General features: G+C 36.7%; 1 protein-coding gene across 1 annotated transcript; it reads right to left on the reverse strand.

The window, feature by feature from the left end:
• Positions 1-310: 310 nt before the first annotated feature.
• Arp10 (Actin-related protein 10) lies at positions 311-21,852 on the reverse strand. The gene is made up of 8 exons (XM_067087121.1): positions 21,634-21,852; positions 17,431-17,583; positions 13,783-13,891; positions 12,162-12,337; positions 8,619-8,734; positions 6,620-6,849; positions 5,471-5,672; positions 311-1,087 (listed from the first exon to the last, which is right to left on the reverse strand). Exons 1-8 carry the CDS (start codon positions 21,717-21,719, stop codon positions 945-947), a joined length of 1,215 nt encoding a protein of 404 aa, XP_066943222.1. The 5' UTR covers positions 21,720-21,852; the 3' UTR covers positions 311-944.
• Positions 21,853-22,614: the final 762 nt, after the last annotated feature.

The raw sequence follows: 22,614 nt of genomic DNA on the forward strand, positions 1-22,614 counted from the left end.
GAGTACCTTAATCCAAGCTAGGGTAGGGACTTGTCATCTTGTCCTTTCATAATACTATCTTTTTTAGTGTAGGTATACAGTACTAGTTAAATTTCCTCTCAAGTCGTCTTGGAAACTGTAATTTGTCGAACATCGTTCAATTAAACACTTGCTGGTAAGTTATTTATAAACTTAATTTGTTATACCTACTATAATATAAGCCTTTAACAAAATACTGAAGAGATGTTATCCACAATTTCATGTTATGGAATTACCACAGTTTCATGTTATGGAATTACCATAATTTCATGTTATGAAATTAAAAAAACAGTAACTCTGATAACTTTTTATTTTTTTCTTTGTTTTTCTCATAATTTTTTTAATATTTTGATACAAGATTCGTGCTTCCCTCTAGCTACAGAATAATATACTTTTAAAATTAATTACACCACTAACAAAAGAGATATTTACAAAAAGGAAATTGCTACAGTTATTGAGCTTAAAGCTTTAGTTCAGTGTTGTGAGGCTTGTGCAGTATTTTCAAATACTTTTCTCAGTTTTCATAATAATTTTAAAACACGTTTGGTCGAAATTAATATATAATGTGAACTCTGACATTTAAAATGACATGACGTGGAGATTTTTTATATAAAAATTTGTAACGAAATAATAAGAAAGGCTAAACGTATCTAGGCAAGCTTTGTCACCCATTGGGTAGCTCAAAAAATTTACTCATTACATATAATTAAGTTGGTATACTGTAGTTTATTACATGCCTCAAAAAATTGTAATCTTAATCATATATAATACAATATTAAGCTGATATACAAAGCTTACCTACTTCTCGCATTAACTTATATTTTCACATCAGAGAGTAATATTGAAAACGACGGAAAATGCACAATGACTGACTGAAGCAGAAGATATATTTAAGAGTCGCCACTCTTCAATTTTTGCATTGATATTTATGCACCCTTTTCTCTTTCTTCAATTTCATCTTTCATATTGAACATTAGATTGCACCAGTCTGGAAGTAAATCATTTGAAAGATACTGCTCCCGAGGTAATGAACGAAGAGTAACAGCTTCCGTGCCACCCATTATAGCAGCTGAAATAAAAAAAAAAAACCTTTATTGTATATTAACATATTAAGAAATAAAAAAAATTACAAAACCACCATTATATGCTGAATATTTCAAATCAAATACAACAAAAAGAGATGTAAAGAAAGACTTTACATAATTCATATCACCATAATAAAAGAACAAAAGCAAAGATAAACTAAAGTAAAAAATTAGCCAAAGTTTCTGCGGCGCAATTGAGTTTTCTGTACAGCTGCTACAGCGTATAATCAAAGCCACTGAAAATAGATCTCTCTTTCTGTGGTCTCGGTTCAATGCTGTATGAGCCGCAGCCCATGAAACTTTAACCATGGTTTGGTGGTGGCCTATCCTACATTGTTGCCAGAAGCACGATTATGGCTAACTTTAACCTTATATAAAATAAAAACTACTGAGGCTAGAGGGCTGCAGTTTGGTATGTTTGATGATTGGAGGGTGAATGATTAGCACCAATTTGCAGCCGTCTAGCCTACATAGTTTTTAAGATCTGAGGGCGGACAGACAAAGCCGGCACAACAGTTTTCTTTCCAGAAAACTAAAAATTGGACTATCACATAAATGGAAGTCTCAGAGCAATGACTTTTTTATACTTGATCAACTTTTTTCCTTGAGGAAATAATAACTATAATACATAATTCAAATGGGAGCTGCTGCATGACCTAAGCAGTCATCTAAACAACCTTTATACAGTATGTCAATCTAAAGATCAGCCATTTAACAATCAAAAATAGATTCCCAAAATTATTCACTTGTTTTACATGTCATCATTCTGAAATCAGTAAAACAGTCTTTGCCTTTCAATTATAGGTAGCAGAAGAGCAATGCATATACCATTCCTTCAATATGTGGAGTTGTTCATGTATCTGCTCCAATACAGCAATACAAGATGGGAACCTTGCATGAAGTGTGGTCAGCTCTTGTGAGTGTTGGGACATGACAGCCCCAGGTCAGTGTTTTAGTGTTTGTGGGTCCATGGGTTGCTCCCAGTGTGCTGTCCACCAGTTCTCTCTGCTGTGGGGGAAGTGCTGGCCTATGCTGGGGTCAGGAAGGGCCATGGGCCTGGGTATTTAATCCTTAAGGGCTTACTGGGAGGGCAGAGGGCTGAGCCATTTTGTTGCCATCCCTTCCAGAGGGTAAAAAAATATACATGCATACTCTCCTCTCTTAAGGAGTGCTGTCTTCCAGATTTTCAACAAGCCTTGGTGGGTGGGGTTGCTGGTCCATGCCCTTTGTCTTGGGCCTGGATGATGCTGGTACCCATTTGTAGCTGCGTGGACTTGTGGGCTGGGGGCAGTATGAGGATGTGGTGTGATAGGGGTGTTGCATCCCTGCACCTGTGGTAGTTGCCTGCACCTTGGGGGTGGGCGGGTGCATTTTTGCAGGGTAGGCAGTGGGGTTACCATGTCCCTGGCCCTATAATGGAGGATTGTTCCTTGTGCAGGTTTGAGTAATCTACAAGGCTGACTCTGCAGAGGGAAGAAGTTTTGTTTCTTGTAGTATGTTATGTTCCTTAACAAGAGGAGGGTAAAACTAGGTGTTATATAGGGGATGTAGGTTTTCCTTTGGCTTGGCTTCTGAGAGAAAAAATGAAAATAAGGAAAATAAAGCGGGGTAAAAATTAATGGAAGGGGATTTGAAGATAAAGAAAACTCATGATTTTTAAGAACTGGTCTCTGAAGCCTCACAAATTATGTTTTTAATGTAAAAGGATACTGGAGAAATCTTCAGTGAAAGGATTGCATACAGTTTATAATTTTGCATTGGTCCTCTTCGCAATGATTTTGCTTGTTATCCTTCCCAAGTTGGGATAAATAGGGGGGTAGGGGGGGCTGGAGTCTGGATGGGCAAACATCCATAAACCTTCAGTGCAAACAATTTATGAAATGAGCCAGTGGAAAAGGCTTATTCAAAACACTGACCCCAACTAACAATTAAACTGAGAAGACTAGTTAATTGACTGGAGGACCTATGCAGTTATTTATGGCTCTATATTTTGGAGCAGTCAGTGCTGGAACAGAAGTCAGTGTGCAAAGCCACTGCACTAGCCAAGGTCCCAGCAGGTCAAGTCTGTGGAATGAAATCTAGATCCACATACTGCACATATCTCTTACTACAGTGGCTCACAATTTATCAGACTTCAAGATAATGGATTTTGGTAATTACTATAAAAACCTGAGAAATTGCAACAAAAAATTGGACATGACTAATCACAACTTGCATAAATTTCTTGGCAGCTCTGACTTACAGCATATAGAATACCCCCCTTCAATATCTAGCTCTCTTAGTCTTTCTCTGTCACATGCCATGTCATCACTCCAGGCTGTGTTTGATTCTCAGATTAATCATTTGTCTAATGACTTGCAAGTTTATGTTCTTTGCCTTGCAAACAAGTGATTTTTGGACACTGAGTGGTTTTTTCTTTGCCTTGCACACGCTGTGTGATTTTTGTACATCACGTGTGACTATCTAAGTGTTGTGTTTCTGAGATTGCAAGTAATATGTCCCATGACTGTGGAGCCACATATAAGTATCTGTTACTCAGGTAGAAATTAAAGCTTTTCAAAACAACTGTTGAAGGGTGGACTGAGTGTGATGTGAGATTTCTTTGAGGTGAAGAAACAAACAGTTAGTGATAGAATAAGAGCCAAGAACAAGGCTTTGTCCAGAAAAAAAAAACAGCACTATATCCTTCATGGAAGGTGTGGCTATTGGAAAGTGTAAAGCTTTAGTAGGCACAATAAGCATGATGTAGTGTACTGCTGACTGCTTGTACAAAAATGAGGTGCAGGGGTATTAGTGAGAAGGCCAGACCTGGAGATGAAGGCTTCAGTTTGCTGGGAAAATGAATACTCAAAATTTCAATGTGCCAGATGGGTAAAAGCAGAGATTTCACAGACATGGCACTGTCAGCATTAAGGTAACTAGCAAGGCAGCAGTGTCCTGACTGAGGATGCTTAGCCATTGCAAAAACAACTCATGAAAATTGTATGAAAGGAAGTCCTATTCTTTGGAAGTCTATCCTTTTGATGAGATTGTGGCTTTATGAGAATATTTTTCCCAAAATACACAAGGGCTAAAAGGGACACATGCAATTCATAGGGTCAAGCAAAATATCAGTGTTATGCTTCACCAACTCTGATGGCTCCCATGATCTCAAAGTTGGTGGTGTTAACAATGACAGGTGGCCAGTATTACTTATTCCTTGCCAGTACATTATTGCACCTTCCAAAAGGCATAGCCCTTGACCTCCATTGTAATATCATACATATTCAATCATGCCTTCAGTAAGATATGAAAATTTATTCTGACTGTGTAAGGGCCAATATCCTTCTGGATAATTGTTTCTACCCCCTCCAATAGAACTTGTAAGCATCAAGATTGCCAAGAACCTTAATCATATGAATTTCCTCTGCGGTGATGGTGGTCCACCAGGATGAAAGTTATGGGAAGGTGATTTGAGTGATTTGGCAATAATTCTAGGTCATATTAACATTTTAGCCTTTATGCCACTTACTTCTTTCATATTTTGTAAAGATATAAACTTATTTATTGTTTATTTTAATAAACACCGTCTTATTTTTTGGTCTGAAAGACATCTTTAGTCAGGTGCTGTCCAAGTAATATGTTCTCTAAAGTTGAGGGAGACAGGCAAAGCAAGGTCTCTGTAAAATACCCAGTAATGGTTCATACTTTGTGTAAAATACCCAGTAATGGTTCATACTTTGTGTGAAAACTACAACTGAAAGCAATTTATGATACCAGAGAGAGAAAAACTAAAGGATGATTAAAAAATACATTCTATGGTAGTACTATAGTTCCACTGTCTTAATGAACCTTAACTCAGTAACAGGAAATTTGATTTCATTTGGCTTTTGGGCTTAAAACAAAAGCCTTGAACAAAATATATAGTATAATACTGTATACAGTAGTGACTTAAGATCCAGTGGCACATATATCATACTTAGTGAATACACAGAATAGTATCTAAACAATATACAGGCAGTCCCGGTTTATATTCCGACTTCGACGCGTTCATTCAAATATATTCATCAGAAATTATTTCCTGGCTTACGACGCATGTTCGGGGTTACGATCCGACGGAAGAGATATGGCCCCAAAATGGCAGAATAATCATAATTTGAAGGTTTTTTGATGTAAAACTAATAATGCAGTTTACATCGTTTTCAATACCCAGAGCATTAAAAGTAAGGTTTTCTTATGATTTTTGACGATTTTCGACGATGTTCCGGCTTAACGATTTTCGGTTACGACTAAAACCCCGTCAAAACCGGGGACCGCCTGTAATTAAACTGTTCACCATGAAGATATTAATAAAACAAATTTAATATGAAAAAAAATTTAAATCTAACCTCCAAGCCATGCCACATAGTTGTCCTTTGCTGGGGGTTTATGGACCTTGAAGGAGTCAATGCGTATTCTTTCAGAAAAGTGAGGAGAAGATGTAAGAGCTCTTAACTCTGCTAAGATTCGATGTTTCATTCCAGGAAGACTTGCAGTACCACCCATAATAATAAGATTTTCTGATAATTTGTGCACTGTATCACCAGGACACTGAAAAGAAATTTGAGATTTCCCAATATAAATATATATATGTGAAATACATAAATATAGTACATACTTTATACACACATGTATATATACTGTAATTTATTCTCATAATTTTTTGAATATTTTGTATTATATATATCATACATGAAAGTGTTATAATTTTACATTACAGTTGCAGTACGAATCTAAGGACTTCCTTAATGTGTATCATATCTTATGAGTATTAAAAGTGAGCTCAATGAAGGATGACATCAGTAATGTATATACATGCACTTACTGTAAATCTATTTGATCTAACTGCCTTTCATTTGACAGTTTCTTACCTTTTTTAGGTTTTTGACTATATTTCATCTGCATAAAGATGCATGTATACGTTTTGCCAATTTACGTATACAATAATTCTTATTACACGGTGTATATGAATAATATCACATATAATTTTCTGGCACAGAATTATTCTTCGTTTTAGTGCTGCCTCGACAATATCTAAGTCTCTTGTTTTTTATTCTGGTTACAATCAACTCAAAGAAAACTCCTATCCTAAGTGGTTAACTCACATAAACCTCTGGTGACAGCTCATGAAAGAGAGTCACAGAATTTGGTCCTCGGTAATTGACTGAGCCATGAAATAGGCTTGCAAATTGGCTATAAACCTATCAAACAATTTTTTACAGCTACAGTACAGTAGTATACTGTTATATAGACATTAAACCATCCAAAAATATTGTTTACAAAAAACTTAGTTTTTAAGCCTTGTGGGTTTTAGTGCATCCCTAAAAGCTCATTGTTAAGTGGGGAACACAGACTCAACAAATTACAATACTGATCCAAGATGGGGACTTTTGTCCAATGGTTTTTTACTGGACGCTTGATTTGCAACCAGTAACAAAAAAAAAAAAAAAAAAAAAAAAAAAAAAAAACTCTTACTCCTGTTAAGTAGAGGTACTAACCTGTAACAAAGCATTTAAAATCATGCTTGGAATGCTGAGTCGATCTTCATCTTGTTCAAAGAGTAACTCTGTGGTCAGCTCTCGTACTGTGCCTGGGATAGTTATAATTCGATCACCAGACATGGGATATGACACACTTGGAGGGGGAGGAGGAGGCTCCAGGGACCTGTCATACTTGTTGTTCTGCAAACGTTTGCTTCGTTCCGTTGTGGTAACAAAGCAGGTTCTCACTAATAAATAAAAAAAAAGGTTAGGCCTGGTTACAGTACACCAAGATGAAAATGTGACTAATTAAAATAAGTTCTTAAACTGGAAGTTTTATTTTCATGCATTACACTGAAGGAAAAGGTTGAAGCTAAACAGGTTACATTTTTCGCAGATGATCGCAGGATACTCAATCAAATAATTGCCATTCCTCTTCTCACTATTATATACATCAACTTGCTGTTCCATCCACTCTAAACTAACACATAACCTAACAAACTTCTCTCTTCACCATTTTCTCTCTTCAAAGTATACTTTTAAATGTTTCCTTTTGGAAACTTTTAACTTTCTAACATTCAACTTTCCACACAACTCTATTAATCTACTCCAGAAACTCCATATCTCCCCAAACTGCCAACTCTCTCTTCACACAGTATAACCACACTTTCATACTCATCAAACCCAGCAGGACATAAACTAGGACTCTTCCAAAACTACTATCACTCTCATTTCTTTCCCATCCTAGTCCATACACAATCACATTGCAACTTTTTCTCATGTCGCACTTAATCTTACTCATACAATCCTCACACTAATGAATTTGTGTTGTACTTTTTATTTCTCCCCATCCCCAGAATAATCTTTCAGGAACTGCAGACATAATCTGTCCTTCCCATTTCTGCACACAAAGCCTTTCGCCTTCGACTCAGTTCCAAAATATCTGCTTTCATCCCTTAAACAAATCACTTAAGCATTTTTTACCTTCCACACCACATACACACATTCAAATCCTCAAGATGCAGTATCTTCCTTCTTTTCTAATTTTATGGAACAAGACGTACAAGGTATGGGGCTGCAAAACCCATGATCCTGGCTATTTGGCAACTTTCACACCATGCAGTCACACATGTACAACATAATACACATGCTTTAATCAAAAGATGAGGATCTTGCTTTACCTACTCCCCAAGAGTAGTAACAAATCAGAACTCAAAATGATATCCAACTATGAGTTCTCTTCTGTTCTTAACAACCTAGTTTCTCTACCTTCACCAGATGAAAGCACATTTAAGGTTTTAGTTTTCATTTCAGGAAATACACAAACTCGTCTCCTTGATGCTACTTAGGGTAAGATCCATACATTGCAGCTCGGTGGTTTTCAAACTAACTCCCCAAATTTTCAATCATGAGCTTATGCCAAGAATTAAAACTAAATAATCTCAGAAATTTATCTGACAGGTTTGTAATCTTCATCAGACCAATTCCAGTTAGTAAATTTTTTTGCTTTTTACATCTGCATTTTAAATGCTGAAAAAACTAAAATACTGTCATGAATACAATTCATAATCAAGATAACTTGAAATGATTAAATATCAAGTAATATATCTTTTATAATATGAAAGCTGCTTCACTCCAAAATACCCCATCCACCAGTAATCAACATAAATTTCATGTAAAATGTGAGCTGGTGGAGTAAATATTTATAAAAATCATATGATAGCAACTGCAGTAGACCATATCTTAATGATAATGGTGTAATAGTGAAATATGGATAATGGAATTCCTTTTAAATAAAATATTTCAGTTGTATCTAACTTTTTAATTATCAACTTAGCAACTGCAGTAGACCATATCTTAATGATAATGGTGTAATAGTGAAATATGGATAATGGAATTCCTTTTGAATAAAATATTTCAGTTGTATCTAACTTTTTAATTATTAACTTTTGTTGTAAAAAGTAAAAATAAATATTTTTTGGAGCAATTATCCTTTCCTAAAGATATTCATACATACCTTTAATATCTTCTAGTATCTTGTCAGGTAGTTTCTCAACAGCAGCATTTAGTCGTTGTTCTTTACCATCGTCGCCAACAACCAAACCCCGGTCCAACAGCAATTCACTTAGTGAACTGAAATTAAGAGGAAAATGGTAATGTGCAAAAGCATAATTAAAAAATGTTAATGCAAATAATCATAGTGTACTTGAAAAACTATTAATGTAAACCATCATAGTGTTTTTTATACCATTAAAACTAAATCAATCTTGAAGAAAAATTAATTTAGTTCCATTTTTGTGTGCACAAAATCATCCTAAACACTTCAGTGACTCCTAAAAAGAAAGAAAACAGCATTCATCAAGTAGTACTGCAAGTATGAGGTCAAATACCAGAGTCTGACAATTAAGTGTCATCATTTGTGTTGTATGACTCATAAGCTGGGAAAAATTAGTTTAAAAATTATACCTGTATCATTACAGACCTATTACTTTATTAGTATCCTGAATTTCAATTTAGGAGGGAAGAATTGACCTGCTAAATATTAAAGACCTGGCTAATTGGGAGCCATGTGATCCAGGTGAAAGCACCTTGGCACTGATCTTTAGCACAGAACCCAAGTCAACTACAAACACACAGGAAGTTGTGTTTGTGAGAAACCCAGATAAGTAAAGAAACTCTAAGTGGTCCGTATTTTGCTTATCCTAGTTACTATTTCCACCTTCTGCTTCAGACCTGTCAGGAAATGTTGTGGGTAGTTCAACCTGTACTGGCCCAAGGTCCTCCAGGAAGAGACTAGTAGCACAGGACAGCAACAATCTATTACAAATGGCATAATGGCTAATGGCAACAAGCCTGAAGAGCCTACTTTGTGGAGAATGGCAGAAAGGATAAATGAAAGGAAGGTTCAGGTGAAGGCAATGATAAATGCAGAAAGCTGAGAACCTGTTCCGCTGCTATCAGAGGACTAAATGAGTCGGAGTTTAACTATTTGTGTGTCACATCCATCATATAAGAATTCAAAAACACTGTCTAGCACCTACAAATGCATGCCATAGACTCGGTTAAAAATATGATCGCGTTTTAAAGGTGAATAAAGCAAAAGTACATTGATCTAGTAGACAAGTACAATAGTACTACTTAGCCACTGGTAATGTCCTGTAGTTGTCTGAGCCAGAACAGAACCGTACTACTGGTTACTTATTTATGATACGTCCTCCCATAACATAAAAAGTTTTAAAAGTGTCTTCCCTGAACCACTTATGTTTTCCAGATACCAATGACATGCTCTGACATGGCACTGGGGAATTCTACACTTAATTTGCATGGTATGAGAGTGGCAGATGGCAAAAGGTACTGTGATTTGGTCCAGCTACATGGCTGAATTCAATAGGACATACTTACTGACTTTCAGTCTCATTATACATTAAATGACTCAAGAGTGTGCAGATGACTGATTCATCTTGAAGTCAAAAAAAAGCCAGAAGAAAGACCATCCCTAGAACTAGGAAAGATAAAGAAGCTTGATTGAAAGGCTAGCATGGAGGCTTAGAGAGTATCCTAAGGACTAATGAAAAGTCCCATCCTGGGGGTTTCTAGACATCCTGAGGAGCTGAGATAACTTGTTCAGTTCTCCTGAAGAACCTACGTCAAGTCCACACACTTTAAGGTCCAGAAAGTGGGAACCTATTATTTAAGGCTGAGACTGACTTCTCTCATGCTACAGAAACAAATATGAGGTCAGCTAATAATGGAATAGTGGTATATTTCAGATTAATCCTCCTTCACTGCACCAACTGCATATGACAGCGACGTTACCTGGTCAAAGATAGCCTTGGCTGCCTCTGCCAGAGGATGGGTGATTCCAAGAACAAAAGTGTAGCTGTTCCAAATTCCTGTGGAATCTGTGAAAGTGTGGCTGGTGGAGGAATTTCTCTTATTAGGGAAGTTTCTGTAGAGACTTTTAAAATGCATCTTTTGATAAGCAATCAGTTGAGTGTTGTCTTCTATCATCAAAGCATACTGTTTGTAGACTATACCATTTTGGGTAAGGTTAAAAAATCAATTATGAAAATTTAAATATGACCCTTCACAGTACCAGATGCCAGATTCTGACAACCTTGTGTCTATGCTCTTACCATATCATAGAAAATCAAGATTCAAGTTAGGTCTACAATGAGTTCATATTTTTTAAGTTCATGGGAACAGAGGATGCGTGAAGAACAAGTATATTCAAATTAAGTGTGACCACAGAACATAGGCCATGGTTACAAAGGGCTCATATATATAACTGAATCTGTAAGTCCTACAGGGATCTACATTTCACTAATGAATAATATACCAAATGACTCTATTGGGTACATCTGCTCATTATTTATGCACAACAAGGTGGCCTTAGCAGGATCTAATGGTTGCTAATGTTACTCTTCTACATCAATACCATCACATTGAAGCCTCTGGCACACACCAAAGCAAGATCTATGGAGATTGATAGTTTCCATGATTTATCTAGTCCCAGCCTATTGGTAGAACCACCTTCAGAACAAGATAAGTCACTAGCCTAAAGAGTGGAGCTGCTGTAGCTTCTACTGGAACAGACCTGGAGATTGAAGCAGTACAGTATATGGTAACCTCAGCCTGTCTTTTAACCAAAGCTTTCAAACTGGATATAGTTTACCATGTTTAGGAGCAATATATTTATATACTACTATTAGTATTATTATGAGTGACTGGTTACTTGGCTTACCTACCGGCACTTTAGGAACTAAGACGCTGTCACCAAAAATAAAAATCCATGGCCAGTAAAAATATAATGCTTGTTGAAAAGTTACAATATCTGATAATGGTATTTACCACAGAAAAAAATTAAATGACAGGCAAATCAAAATTCATCCACCACTGGTCAAAGGGTAGTGGTCTTAAAAAATGTTCTTGAATTTCCAAAAATATAAACACTTCCTAAAAACTACTAACAAAACTACTATAAGAACTTAAATTGGTGGTGCTTCAGGTATCAATGTTAAGACATGCATATAGGAGACAATAAATTTTATTTTAGTCTTTGGAAGTAATGGTCAGCATTGTTTCTGAAATACACAGTAGAACAGTGATTCTTAAACTGGGGGGTGCGCCCCCCTAAGGGGTGCCAGAAGCTTACAGGGGGGGTGCAAGCAGGGTTGCCAGATGGTGCCTGTTTTTTTTAATTTGTGAATATTAATTGCAAAATTGCCAAAAACATTATCACTGCTTCCATCTGTTTTCTAATTATTATCTCAAAACATGCCAAAAATTCAAAATATAAGTCAATTTTCATATCAAGTCTTATTATGAATTGAAATATAGAACAGTGCATACTTATAAAAAATTTAACACCAATAAAACAAAAATCTATCATTCATCCATATATTCATATAAGCAAATAGGCAAAATATTGTTTATAGTTGGCAAAAGTGTCAGGGGTGGGGGGACCGTGGGATCTATACATAATGCAGAGGGCAAAAAAGTTTAAGAACCACTGCAGTAGAATAACTGTCTAGGATTTGTAATACAGTATCATACTTACTCATGAATAGCTTTTCCCCCCAAGGGGAGTGACTGCCAGGCATTCAATATAATCACATTTTCATATACAGGGATAAGTGTAGCTTCTTGATAACCAAGATCTAAGACAAGTCCAGTGTTAACTCCAAGGGTCATCAGTGATGCAGTTTGTAGTGGAACAAATAAGAGAGACAAAACCTTTGAAAGTAGAAAGCATTATGAATTTTAGTACAACTTTATCAATAAAGATCTTTCACAATATTGTTGGTAACAATTCTGACACTAAATCAGTCAGATTCTTAGAAGAAAACAATTAGACCTAGATTCATAAAGATACCAGCAGTACCATAGTTCTAATGAAATTACACAGCCAGCCAAGGTCCTATGTTATTCAGAACCTCCACACATCCAGAAATAGCAACAGAAGCTTGTTTTGAGGACTAGCATTTTGACCATTTGATCTAATATAAGCTTCTTTAATACAGATCTTTAGGCATTGTCTGTCTTCTAATCATCTCTCACTTATGTTTCAGGTGAATTTATGTGACAATTTAACTGACAAATCTTTGCTCAATTTACAGCTTTCTGAAAGATCTTTACAACACACACAATTGAGAGAGAGAGGGAGAAGTAACAGTTATTAATAACAGAAAAATTACTATTTACTCTTGCCTTTAGTGTTAACTGTTCTGATCCCTAAGGTACCTTTTCTTTCCTGATACGAGTTAGTGAGGAACACAAACAGTTACTAAACAACAACATCCTATTATCAGTGAGACGAGTCATATACTCTGTTTCTTCTCCCTGGTCTTACTTTCATGTCTTGCACAGAACTATTCTGGATGTAAAAAGTTAAGTATATCTTAGTTTAACCAGGCCACTGAGCTGATTAACAGTTCTCCTAGGGCTGGCCCGAAGGATTAGGTTTATTTTACGTGGCTAAGAACCAATTGGTTACCTAGCAACGGGACCTACAGCTTATTGTGGAATCCGAACCACATTATAACGAAAATTGAATTTCTATCATCAGAAATAAATTTCTCTAATTCTTCATTGGCTGGTCGGAGAATCGAACGCAGGCCCAGCAGAGTGCTAGCCGAGAACGATACCAACCCGTCCAATGAAGAACTGTAAAAAGTGTTAGAAAAGCTCTTAGTTTAGCACTGATGGCACTATGATGCTTTTGTGTAGTGTAATGAGAATTTGAAAGAGTATTTGTGTTTGTAAGTTGTATGACATGAATGTATTTTTATAAATGTATGAAATGCATGTATGATTGTAAATTGTATGACATGTATTAAGAATATAATTGTAATCTTTCTGCTTTGCAGATTGTTGCGCTATCATAAGTTGAATAAAGCCTGTTGCTTTGAATACACATCAATTTAAAAACTTATCCTCTACTACAATTTATGAAGCTTGAGACATGGACAAGTAGCTGAAGCATGATTGTTTGATGCTTATCCCAATGCAGCTCAGCAGTGAAGCCACTGGTTTAAAGACTTTCTCAAACTTCCGAACTGTGACTGCTGACTGAGTAATGCAAAACTTATAAATTAAGTAATGAAGAACTGCTTAAAAAACATGCTTCACACTAATTTCAATTCTACCACAATAAAAGGAAGCCAGTTATTTCAACTTACCTCATAATGTCTGAAGAGAACCTTAGCAATGGTATTGCGAATTTTAGAAGGGCTTAATACATTTTCAACTACAACAACACGGCGATCTTTTGGATTAACAAGGAGATGTCTGTAAAGGGCAAAAGCTTTTATTCAAACCTTAGATCAGTAATTATTTTTACAATTTATATTCTTTAGATACAAACCTCTTTTACTTAGGCTTTAATAACCATACAGGGTGGGAAACCCCAGCTGAATTACTGTAGGCCAAACATGAAAATCTTTCATGATTTTGTGCATTCCTTTAAATGAGGAATTCTTTTATTCTTATTATGTCAAATACTGATTTATGAGCTTTTCACCAGTCTTATTCATTCTAAAATAAATAACTATGAAGTCAGTATGGCTTTCAGTTGAATAATTTTCTATATAATCCTCAAAGCTGTACACTTCCATATGATCAGTCAAAACCAAAGTCCTAGTCAATGGACTAGAACATCTCTAGTAACGTAAAACCATAAGGAACTGCAGTGCAAACATCCAGTATGTCTGTGGATGATAAAGTCTGCATACACACTGACAGAGAGGGAATGACTGCTACACAATCCTTTATAGGTTAATAATGATGTCACTCAAGAAAGCAGTAGAAGGTGCTACCATATAAAAGACCATCCAATTCTGAGTGTGACACCACTACATATGAACCAATCCTCCAACCAATCAAAATAGTATAAAAGGACTGCCATGCACCACCAACAATCCAACATCCATTCAGAATGACGTGTTCACTGAAGGGAGGAGTTGGCATTAACTGTGTCTGCCTAAAAAGGAAAGGGAGAGGAGTCAATGGGAGAGTTAGTGACAAGTGGTTCACAAACCTGTAGACTTTCTCAGCTTCTTTAGTTGTTGGTTGCATTCCAGGAAAACAGCAGCAAGCACACTCACTGCTGCACAATCCTTGAGCTGATGTATCTCACAAAGGATGTGTACTGAACCTATTCAGCAATGGCATATGCACAATCCTAAGACTGAGCATGTGCCTAGGAAATAGGCTTGGTTGTCCCAACCAAGTGCACTTCAAAGGAGCACAATAGGAAGGGTTACCTGCATACTAGTCAGCAGACCAGGTATGAGCAGGACTGTATAACCCATAAACCTGTGGAATATGACACAGATTCTGTAGTGTGTCTCCAAAGAGACACAAGAGAAAGAACTTGAAGACCTTACCTGAAGGTCTTGGTATCACACATATTTCAAAAAGCAATCAAGGAGTATTGGTTCCCCCTCCATACTCCTAAGAGGGTAAGGACAGTGTCAGCCCACCTATTCCTAGGTGCTGTCTGTACAAACACCTTGCACCACACCAAACAAGCAAGTTGCATATACCCCCTCCCCAAAAAAGGAGGGGGCTATCCTGAACACAAGTGAGTCCTGAGGCAGAGCATCTGCAAAGACAAGCACACTTTTCTGTGGTGATCCCTCAGGATTATGCAAAAAAGAGCCATGTCTAGGTGGATAGGTAAAGGAAAGCCCCTACCAGCCCTGCCTGAGGCTACAACAATCACCCATAGGTGACTGAGAGCCATCAGCTCCCTTCAAAAAGGATTAGACTTTGCATTTTATTCCTTCTCCCATAAAGAAGAGGGAGAAGAGGTACAGGAGGAGAACTAAATGCCAAGGGGGAGGCAACAGAAGGACAGAGCTTCCCCTCCTCACTCATGTGAGGAGCAGTAGTCCTTGGAAGGAAAACTGTTATTACAGACTTGACCATGTTGAGCTAAAGACATTGTAAGTTCTGCAACAACATCAAATGCAACAAGCAACAACATAACGTTGCAGCAATAACAAAATTCACGGACAACACAGATAATGCATATGATCCCCACATCCTACAACACCCCCTTCTCAGAAGAGGTGTAATCAGAGAAGGAGCTGGAAGGACTTGTGGAATACAAGGGAAGGAGCTAGGCCAACACTAGACTGTTGACTAACACCTCCCAACAGCAGTATCATCTCCCTTACAACTGCAATACTCATGAAATTGCAAGATTAATATACAAAACAGCAGAGATTCATTAATATAAAAGTAAAAGGGATGAAGGAAATAATCATTCAAGCCTCTCAGACAAAACAATCAAACAACATACAAAAAACACGTGCTCAACTTAGCAGTCATGAGGAGCACAGCAATCTGTTCTCACACTGCAGCAGCTGAAGGAAAAGTGGCTAGTGTTTGTAGAAGAGCGAGGGGTATTTCCGTGAGGGGTATTTCCCCACTCAACCTCCCTATCCACCAGTTACTTACTTGTTACCAAGTTTAATGATTCTGTATATAAAAGGTAAAGGTTTATATTTCTGTAGGAACAACAGTATTTTTGTATCTAAAAAGCTGGCAAACCAAACAATGAAAATCTGACCAGAATTTATGAAAAAATAAAGGAAAAGATTTGAAAACAGTTGGGAAAAAATATAAAAGATATCATAATAATCTAAAAGCTAAAAGGGATGCATTATAGAGAGAAAAATTAAGAGTAAAATTGTTATATGATGAAAGTACTGGATAAAAAAGCTAGAGGAAAGGCTGAGAAAAATAGTCAAAATCGACAATAGTCAGTTTGGGTTCATAGCAAAGTAATCAACAGGAGAGGTGTCATACAAATATGAACAATATATACCATGTACAACACTAAGAATCTTGAGAAACCATCTGGTAGAGCATTGTACTAAGACTAGCAATAGTTGGGCATTACAAAAACATGGAACTGGCAAGACTGATGACATTAGTAATGGTGCTATACTGTAACACAAAATCTAGAGTGAGGAGGGTAACTGGTATATCGGAAAAATTGGATGCCTAAAAAGGGAGGCTCCTAAAAGCTGCAGAACCAAAGGAAGAGATCATAGAAATTTTGCAAAATGGAAGAGGTGATTAACAGCAAGAGGACTGAAAATCAATATTGACAACACAAAACTAATTGTAACCAGAAAGGAAAAAGTACAGTTGGGATATTCAGAATTGCAAAAAATTATATTAAGGGATCTTGTTGCCAAATGGTATAAAAGTAGACAGATAATAGAAGGTGAAGGACCATGAATGAAGAATTACTAGACAAGTGGAGTATAGTATTTCTTTTAATTTGGGGACACACTGGGTGGTGAAGCTTATATTGAAAGAGCAATAAAAGCCAACAAAAGTATGAATGAAGTACTATAAGTAAATAAGAATACCCCATTTGTAAACAAACAAGGGTACCAACAAAGAAAGTGGAAGAAATTTTGAACAGATGTGGCTGGTGCATTTTTTGGAAGATCATGTTACAAAAATCACAACACTGTTGAGAGATGTGGCAATCACAGGCTGGAATATAATCCAAGACCTCAAAGACTGAGCTGGTAGGAAGAGGGGAGGCTATTCAAAAAGGTGGTAGATATAAAATGTAGCAGGATGATAGCCAACAAGAATGTTCACAAAATTAGGCTTTACAGAAAGAGCACAGATGAAGACATAGACCACACATAATGAGAGTGGAGAGGACTTATGGTATTTCATAACTAGCCCTGTACAGTAAAGTTTGATATCACAATATTAATAATGATGATGGTGACAGTTATGTTACATGCATGATACATTCAATGTAGAGAGTAGAGAAAATACAAAAGAAAGCATACCTAAAATAAAGCTTGTGGATGAAATCTACCAAATGATGTCTCAGCTCCTCTTCATCTTCATACTCAAAAACAGGAACATGTTTGCCAGTTTTTCTGCACAATACCTCCGATTTTAAAATGACTCGGGGTCCACTTTCAGCAGCAAATCCTGCCCTGTGAAAAATTTTATACTATATTGAAAAATATATTATAATAATGAATACTTTTTATACTGTATTTAAAAATATACTGTAATGATGAAAAGCTTACAGTCAATTTACTTCTATTTATGCCTTTCTCTATTTTTTACATCTGTGAGATGTGGATGTTTCTAAAAACAAATACTGATAATTTGTGTACACTATTTTCCTCATATTGAGATAAGCAAACCACACAAGCAAAATAATACATGTCTTTATATTTCATAATTAGAAATTTCTTATTTTTACAGACGTTTCAATGCTCTCTTGGGCATTCAGTCCACCTGGAACGTTGCACAGTACATGTAAAGTTTCCTGGAATTCATTAGAACTAAAGTACTGTATACTAATATTACACAATGTGCCATGAACTAAACCTATTCATCAAGTGGTTGTAACACTATGACTAATTGCAGACTGGTTGTGCTGGCACCAATGTGCTCAAAATTAATACACAGGAAATTAGGTCTTTTCTTTCTCTAACCTGGCCATCAAACACTAAACTGTTTTTAAAGAGCTTGTGGCATGACACTGAAACAACTTACAAAATACAAGTAAAACTAACCCGACTAATACAGTAAAACATCACCTGCCAGTCCCACAAACAAAAAAATTCCTTATCCTAACCAGAAACAGTAGTTATAAAGCAATTATAAAGTCAAGGTATGCCAAACTGACTTATAAAATTGACAATGAAACCAAAATAACAAGTTTTTCAAAACCATACAATTTATATACTGTATTCCAAATCCTCTGTCACTACAGCTCCAGACACACACATCTAAAACAAGAACACTCCCCCTTTGCCAGGTACACATCTGGGAACCACTGCATACCCTGTAAATAAGTCATTCCCCTGTGTTGTCTAGATCTGTCACAAAGAGAGTGGGGATGGGAGAAGGGTAATTCATGTAAAATGAAGGGTCTGTATTACAAAAATAATTATTATTGTTAATTTCATTTAAATAAAAACAGTGCTGATTTAGGGAGGTTCCTGAGAGATTATGATAGGGAAACAGGAGTTCCTAAAACAAACAAGAGGTCAAGAAGATGGATAGAATCCTACTTAGTAAGGTCATGGTTGGCAGATTCTAAAACTTCTTTTATTCTTTTTGTTTTACAAACAACTGAAACAAACTGTTAAGTTTAACTTAATTTCATAAGACACATGTCATTACCCAAGAAAGCTACTTCTTACAAAAGGAAGGAGTACCTTATGAGGACCTGTGAAAAATGAGAGGCATTACCCTCATTATAGGGACAGTTATGACTAGGCCTGGTGCCACATTAGGTCCGAGTGAATAAACATCAAGAAACATATGCTTCAAGTCCCTTAAATAAAACCTCAAATGTGCTGGGTGATCTCCACAAAGCATAATTCAGGATAGCCTTTAATCCTCCACATTCCTTTGACAAGCTACTACTGTACCACTGCTACAGACTGAACTTCATGGATGTTAATTCTTCTTTTGGACATCTACCATGTGAATGTTCTCGTACGCCTCCATTATAAAAGTTCTCAGCCAAAGGAAAAAGTGTTCATTTTGATTTCTGACTTCTCCATTCTAATAGAAAGAGACAAGTGAAAACCTCTTTTATAATAACACTTTGTCCTCCTGGAATACAACATCAAGGCTCTGAAAAGGCACTGTGTTCCTGATGAAATATCTTTAAGGATAATTTTGTATTGACTGAGATGGAAGCCAAGGCTGATGTGTGTCTGAATGATTCACCCAAAACCTAGCCTAACACCTTGGTGATCATGAACCATCTAAAGTGCATAAAAAGAACTAGAAACAGAGTAGTTTTTGGTTACCATTCACAAATAAACCCTAGGAAAATTATGGGTCATGGAAAAAAAATAAAGAGAAATCTCAAGGGAAAAAATAAAGGGAAGTCTCTGACTGCATTATTGACTAGGTAATGTTATATTTAAATGTTTAAAGACATGCTGAACAACTTATACTCTGCACCATTTTTAACCGAAATATTGCACCAACAAATATAGCCATTACACACCATTATATAAGTTACCCTATTCCTGTAACTGTTCTTGCTACAGTTGCATGCTTAATTTTGGGGGTTGTTACTGTTTCCATACATAAATTAGACTACGCAATTTTCTGACTGATTAAGCCTATGTTGTGATTTAAGCAGTCCTTACCTTTCAGACTTATATATGCATTTCCCATATTCTTGGCTTTCACTAACCCATTAACCTGTTTTTGGTAAAATTGCCATCTACTACTGCGGCCTGGTTCCCACCAATTACCAACCGAGGTATTTACTGTCTTTTGTTTTGTGTTTTTGTCTATTTTTATTTCTTTCGTTTATCATATTTACAGTCTTACATTGTTTTTACACTCATCTCCAAGGCGCTGGTACTAAACATGGCATCCATTTCACATTTAAGCCAGTACAGTAGTTGCCAAGCTAGAGGGCAGTAGTAGTATTTTGCAATTTTTCCCCCATTTCCTACTGAGGTCCCCAATATTTGCTGAAGACTGAAGGAAGGAGGGGATAAATGTGTAGTTTTCCCAACAATAGAAGGAAGGGATAAGTGCGTAATTTTCACCCACAATAATGATTAAAAATGCACAAAATACAAAAAAGCCTATCCAAAAACATACATAGTCGGTAAAACTGAAGACTACTACCGTGCCCCTGGAGTTCAGTAGCTACCAGCTTACGTGTAATATGGGTGCCATATTTAGTTATCAGCTCCTTGGGGATGTATGTCAAAACAAAAACAAAAAAATAAAGTGGATATCATACACACACAAAAGATTTAAACAAACAAAAACATAAATAAGAGGCAGTAAATATCCCATTTGGCATACAGACAGGAACCAGGTCACAGTAGTAGCCTTCAGTTTTAAGGTAGTTTGCAGAATGACGGGATCAGGTATTTCCGATGTTTAGTGTTACTTGGTGGGGGGGGGGTCCATGGGGGCACGGCACCCTAAGTGAGGTTAAGAAGGTAAGGTTTGGTTAGGTCAAGACATGATATTCTAGGAAAGGTTAAGTTTGTTTCCGCCCGCAGAACTTGTTCCTGTTGTTCTGCACTCGCCCCATTTCACCACATGGTCAACTTCTTTGGCTATCACACGAATTAAATAGCTTGGCCACAAGTCTAAACAATTTCCACTGAGCTTCAAGAATCTAGGTCAGGCTAGCTGACCATCTCAAGGCCTGCCTACAATATAACAGTTTCTAGTAGTGGGCCTTGGTCAACCTAAGTAGAGCCTAAGATTAATGTTAGACTACAGTGTGTGATTATGACAACGGTAGAACTATGGGGTTGCTCCACATCAGGTATTACCTTGGAAATTGACTTTTCCTATGGTATTTTGGTTGCGTATTACAATTTACTGTTATTTTTTGTTGGTCAACTGTAATTAACCTGTAATTAGCATCAGAACTGATATGTTTTAGTATGCTGGCCATCCTGGAATGCTACCACGCATGCGCAGTGTTATAGAGGAGCTTTTGGTAAAGAGTGGAGTTTCCTTCACCGGGAGGCAACCCCCAGCTAAGTAACATGGCCTGATAGGTTAGGTTAGGTTAGGGGATGTTAGGTTAGTATAATTCCTTTTATAACAGGTTTCCTTAGCCAATCCCTTCTAGAACATAGCCTATGGCTCCCTAATGATTTGCGCATGCGCGGAACCATCCCATAACAACAACATGGCAGCCCGGTGATCTTTCTCCCAATGATCTCCCCAACCCAAAACCTCACGTTCCCAAAGGGTCCTCAACCATGTTGGGTAGATAGGCTATGAACAATAATAACTGACTGGCAGTAAACAACACCACCTCCTTCATCAGCAACACTAAAAGTAAAAGAAAAATTAATTTCCAAGGTGATAGTCCGGTTGGAGTTATCTCGTAGTTTTACAACGATCAGGAGCACCTTCTATTGTCTTCGGCTTGTTATTTAATTGATAGTTTTAAATTACGGAATCCTAGGCTGGGGCATTCCATTTTGACTGTATTAACTGAAACTAGCCTAGGCTAAACTTACTTCGTATATGCTGTTCCAAAATCAAACACAACTGTCGTATTTTTGTCGTTCATAAGACCTATTGTAAGACCTTCAAACAGCGGCATGATGCTGACACAAGTTTAGGTCGAATATCACTTGAGATAAAATATAAATATGACTTAATAAAAGAATACCACTAGGCCACCAGAATGGGCGAGTTTTGTTTACATATGAATCACCTGTCATTGCAGTATGTTCGAATTCATGGCGATTGTAATTTTGGTAATTTTCCCAGTATATGAAATTTGAAAAAAGGAAGGTGTAAATTAAAGGCTTATATATTAATCATAAACAAATAAGCTAGTATGATATGGCAAGATTTAATGCATAATAAAACTTCAGTAAAATACCAAAGCCAGGGCCAATATACTCGAACACAATTGTGCCTACAAAAATAATTTTATTGAGCGAATTATTCCATATTGATCTTCAGGCTTTGCAGATGGATACATAATTTTCAGTTAATATCATGCTGATGAAAACTTATTCGCTGAAATTATCTTGTTATTCCAGTTATATACTGTAAACTATTTTCATGTATTCACACTGATCTCAAAATGAACCAGGTCCATTCCGAGAAGAGCATATAAGCATTTAACATGCTCGCATTGAGCGGTCATCTTACCGCTTCCATTGTGTACGGACGCGTCAGAAGTAAAACATGATGGGAAATTTTAATTTTGATTGAGAGTTTATTTTACATTCTCTATTCCTTGAAACCAAGGTGATCTAAGAAGCTGGGTGACCGTAGCCTTCTCTGGCAATTCACCATCCTGAAGAGGAGTTCTCTGCATTTGGAGAGTGACTACTTGTAAAAAGTTGAAATGGCTGATAACAGAGTAAGTACGGGTAAGGCTGTGTACTGATTACCATTATGTTTGTTTATTGTAAACTCTTTAGTGAGGTTACTAAGCCCTTGGAATTACAGAGAAGTTTAGTGAGCATCGACGGGCAGAAATA

This window comes from Macrobrachium rosenbergii, chromosome 43 (assembly GCF_040412425.1).
Source record: "Macrobrachium rosenbergii isolate ZJJX-2024 chromosome 43, ASM4041242v1, whole genome shotgun sequence".
Lineage (NCBI taxonomy): Eukaryota > Metazoa > Arthropoda > Malacostraca > Decapoda > Palaemonidae > Macrobrachium > Macrobrachium rosenbergii.

Coding starts and splice junctions, on each gene's coding strand:
- Arp10 (XM_067087121.1), bottom strand. CDS start 21,719: ATGCCGCTGTTTGAAGGTCTTACAATAGGTCTTATGAACGACAAAAAT. Junction 8,735..12,161: donor GGGGGAAAAGCTATTCATGA/GTAAGTATGATA, acceptor TCTTAATTTCAG/TTCACTAAGTGAATTGCTGT. Junction 1,088..5,470: donor CTATGTGGCATGGCTTGGAG/GTTAGATTTAAA, acceptor TTTTTATTTCAG/CTGCTATAATGGGTGGCACG.